At 40.4% G+C, this 4,192-nt stretch overlaps 1 protein-coding gene and 1 pseudogene across 10 annotated transcripts in view; both read left to right on the top strand.

Annotated features, from left to right (window-relative positions):
• ERC1 (ELKS/RAB6-interacting/CAST family member 1) overlaps positions 1 to 4,192 on the top strand; it is a 496,604-nt gene that overhangs the window by 122,324 nt on the left and 370,088 nt on the right. For all 10 annotated transcript variants that reach the window (XM_015568838.1, XM_006771286.2, XM_015568837.1 and 7 more), the window contains one exon: positions 3,666 to 3,833. In XM_015568838.1, the coding sequence (XP_015424324.1) occupies positions 3,666 to 3,833 (168 nt within the window). The remainder of the gene's footprint in view (positions 1 to 3,665; positions 3,834 to 4,192) is intronic.
• On the top strand, positions 945 to 1,637 carry LOC102771277 (annotated as a pseudogene).

Below are 4,192 nucleotides of genomic sequence, written 5' to 3'. Positions count from 1 at the left end.
CTGCGAGAGGGCACAGGCCGGTCTTAGGGACCCCCTTCCCCCCTAAGTGCACACATTTTGTGCACCGGGCCTCTAGTCCTATGTAATAAGAGCCTAATATGTTAAGTGTCTGGTCGATCAGTTGGCTGTTCAACCAATCAAAGTGTAATATGCTAATGATATGCTAAGGCTGCTCAACTGCTTGCTATGACATGCACTGGACACCAGGGGGCAGACAGTCAACCAGTCACTATGATGTGCGCTGACCAGGGGCAGATGCTCCGACAGTTAGGTTAGCTTCCTGCTGGGGTCCGGCTGATCAGGACTGAGCGAGATGGGCTGGACATGCCCTGGAGCCCTCTCACAGTCCCTCGCAGGCTGGCCAACCTCCCGTGTCCCTCCCCGGCCCCGGTCGTGCACCGGTGGGGTCCCTCGGCGTGGCCTGTGCCCCCTCGCAATCTGGGACCCCTCAGTGATGTTGGAGAACCAGTGCTTAACGTAGTGCTTAGCTATATATATAAAAGGCTAGTATGCACAGTGTCCCCTTGGGTGTCCAATGGCAGACTGGGAGTTCAATCGCTCGCTGTGATGTGCGCTGACCACCAGGCGGTGGTGCAGAATGAAGGAAGACCCCGGCCAGCAGCTGGAAGGCCCCAATCAGCCCTCATCGCTGGCCAGGCCTATGGACCCTCCCTGTGCACAAATTTTGTGCACCGGGCCTCTAGTACTGTATATATGATATGGTTGGTAAGCCTATGCTTGACCATACGTAGGCAGGTTCAGAAGTCAGAGGATAGAATGAAGAAAATGGTTTAATATAGGAGTAAATATTTGTAAAATAAATATGACTAAAAAAGAAAGGTTATGATGTGAGATTGTTTGAATGGATTGCTCAAGTAAAACAAGTGAGACCAGAATAGAGATGAATAACAACAACAACAACAACAAAATAGGTATGGGCCACTGCGGCTGCAGCCATGAGCATGCTCAGGCTTCAGAAGAGGCTTGCCTCCAGTGTCCTCTGCTGTGGCAAACAGAGGGTCTGGTTGGACCCCAATGAGACCAATGAAATCGCCAACGCCAACTCCCGGCAGCAGATTCGGAAGCTGATCAAAGATGGGCTGATCATCCGGAAGCCTGTGACTGTCCATTCCTGGGCTCAATGCCAGAAAAACACATTGGCCCGCAGGAAGGGCAGGCATATGGGCATAGGTAAGCGAAAGGGTACAGCCAATGCTTGAATGCCTGAGAAAGTGACCTGGATGAGGAGGATGAGGATTCTTCGCCGGCTACTCAGAAGATACTGTGAATCTAAGAAGATCGACCGCCACATGTACCACAGCCTATACCTGAAAGTGAAGGGTAACGTGTTCAAAAACAAGCGGATTCTCATGGAACACATCCACAAGCTGAAGGCAGACAAGGCTGGCAAGAAGCTTCTGGCTGACCAGGCCGAGGCCCGCAGGTCTAAGACCAAGGAAGCCCGCAAGCGTCGTGAAGAGCGGCTCCAGGCCAAGAAGGAGGAGATCATCAAGACTCTGTCCAAGGAGGAAGAGACCAAGAAATAAAGCTTCACCTCTCTTACCTGTACATAGTGGCCTTGGCAATTCCATGGTTCAGTCATTTAGTAAAAGCAGCCATCATCTAAAAAAAAAAAATAGGTATGATAGAATAGAGGTTACCTTGTGGACAAAGGGTAGATTTAGTAGGCATAGAAGAAAGAAAGGAATTGTTTTAGAAGTAGGATTTTTACAGTATGAAAGTTCTTAGGTGGACCTTCCCAGAATATAATCTGGTTAACTATATATTATTTATTAAAGCAGAATAAAAGAAAATTGGAGGTAAAGGAGTGTTTGTCAGTAGAGCTTGTGAAGGATTATAAGTGGGACATAAAATGATTGCTTCCCCAATTTCTGGCTTGGTGACATTTAAGTGGTTGGGAGAAATATAGTTTAGCAGAGTGAAAGCTGGTTAATTTACATACTTTCCTTTCCAGTATAGTTTGATATAATTTGTAAGTACATAATGACTTAACTATAGCACTCTCAAATGAGACTAGTCACCTAGGAAATTATCTTTTAAAAATATTTTAAAAATATATTTTTGTTGATTTCAGAGAGGAAGGGACAGGGAGAGAGAAGTAGAAACATCAAGAATGAGAGGGAATCATTGATCAGGTACCTCCTGCATGACCCCTATTGGAGATTGAGTTTACAACCCTGGCATGTGCCCTGACCAGAAATCAAACCAATAAGTAACTCCTGGTTCATAGGTTGATGCTCAACCATCCAGTCACACTGGCCAGGTGGAAATTTTCTGTAATACTGAGCAGTCAGTACCACCATATTCACAGTATTGGTTCTCAGATATCTTATAGTTTAGTTATAATATTAGATCTTTCCTGAGAGTTTTGCTGTACTGTAAATGTAAGTTATTACCCATATTATTTGTTTTGTCTTTGTGGGTTAATCCATACTCAGATACAAAAAATAATATAGGACTAGTTCAAGATTAAAGGTGTTTTATAGAAACATACTTGATATCTTAGATTTGCAGTCAGTGTGGTAGTCACCAGTCACATGTGTTTATTGATCACTCGAAATATGGCTAGTCCAAACTGAGATGTGATATAAATGTAAATTACAATATGCATTGGACTTTGAAGATTTAGCATGAAACAAAGAATGTAAAATAGCTTGTAAGTTTTTTTTATATGGATTACATGTTTGAAATAACATTATAGATATATTAGATTAAATAAAGTATGTTATTAAAATTAACTTTGCCTGTTCCCATTTTCCTTTTTAATGTAGCTGTTAGAAAATTAAAAATTTCATATGTAGCTTTCATATATGATTTATATTCCTGTTCAACAGCACTGTCTTAATAAGAAAGAAATATACCTCCCTTTTTAACTATAATCAAATACATATGTAACTATTTGCTGAATTATAAATCCTTAGTGGAAAAGCAAAAAATAAAAAAATGTAGTGTATGAGTATGCTTAATGAAATTTGCTATGGGTAGATTTAAAAATAAGTACTATCATTAGCTTTCCAGTAATTTTACAATTGTATTTAACAAAAGTTTTTAAACTTCAGGGACAAAAGGAATCGGATACCAGACTTCAGTAGACTATCTTAGGGTCTGAAAGTAGACTTTTGCTGTGTGTTGTACAGCTTTCTAAGTGCATTATGGGCTTGTCCTAAAAGCATTGTGTCTAATACTTAGATTTTATTATCTGACTCAGCAAGTGGCATGCTTGGTGATGCTTGTGGTGCTTTTCTAATATTAGATTTTCTAAAGCAGTGTAGCATCACTTGGGAACTTAGAAATACTAATTCTTGTACCTCAACCCTACTGAATCAGAAACTCTGATGGCTAGGATTGGCAATCTGTTTAAACCCTCCAAGTGATTGTAATGCACATAAAGTTTGATAAACATAGTTCTGGATTATGCTACTTTTATAGAAGTAGCAATACTGAACCTCTTTATAACAATTCTCCATTTTGTCTCCTTGATTCAGATCCATTTACCCTGCTATTATCTGATGGTAATTTAACTGATGTAAATTTTCTTTTTCTTATGAAAGTGCTCACAAAATTTCAGGATTAATTTCTAAGTATAATAATTATATTTAGAGTGGTATTTTATTTGATTCTAATGAAAAGTGATACATTCTTAGGTGGATGCTCTCCGATTGCGTTTGGAAGAGAAGGAAACCATGCTGAATAAGAAGACAAAACAAATTCAGGATATGGCTGAGGAGAAAGGAACACAAGCTGGAGAGATACATGACCTCAAGGACATGCTGGATGTGAAGGAGCGGAAGGTTAATGTTCTTCAGAAGAAGGTAAGCTGCAGGTGTTCGGAGTTCATCTCGCATACATCATGTATACATACCACTGAGTTATATCTAAATGTTGTCAGAATTTCTCATTCCTCTGTTTATATATTTGTGGTTAGTAATTGAAACTGTTGTTGCAATAGGTAAATTGTTAGAACTGCTCTGCATATTCAGTTTTTAAAATTTTTAATTAAACAGTATTAGTGTCGTCAGTAGTAGTTTGCATGCTATTATTTCTGAAAAGTGCCTTGTAATTTGCCAAAGTGTTTACTTTGACATTCTTCTGCTTCTTCTGTATTGGAACTGTAATGACATTGCTGGGGTCCAACCCCAGCAGGTCCAGGGGTCCCCAAAGGTGTGGACGG

The sequence above is a fragment of the Myotis davidii genome, unplaced genomic scaffold (assembly GCF_000327345.1).
Source record: "Myotis davidii unplaced genomic scaffold, ASM32734v1 scaffold944, whole genome shotgun sequence".
NCBI lineage: Eukaryota > Metazoa > Chordata > Mammalia > Chiroptera > Vespertilionidae > Myotis > Myotis davidii.
This window is presented reverse-complemented; position numbering and strand designations above follow the sequence as displayed.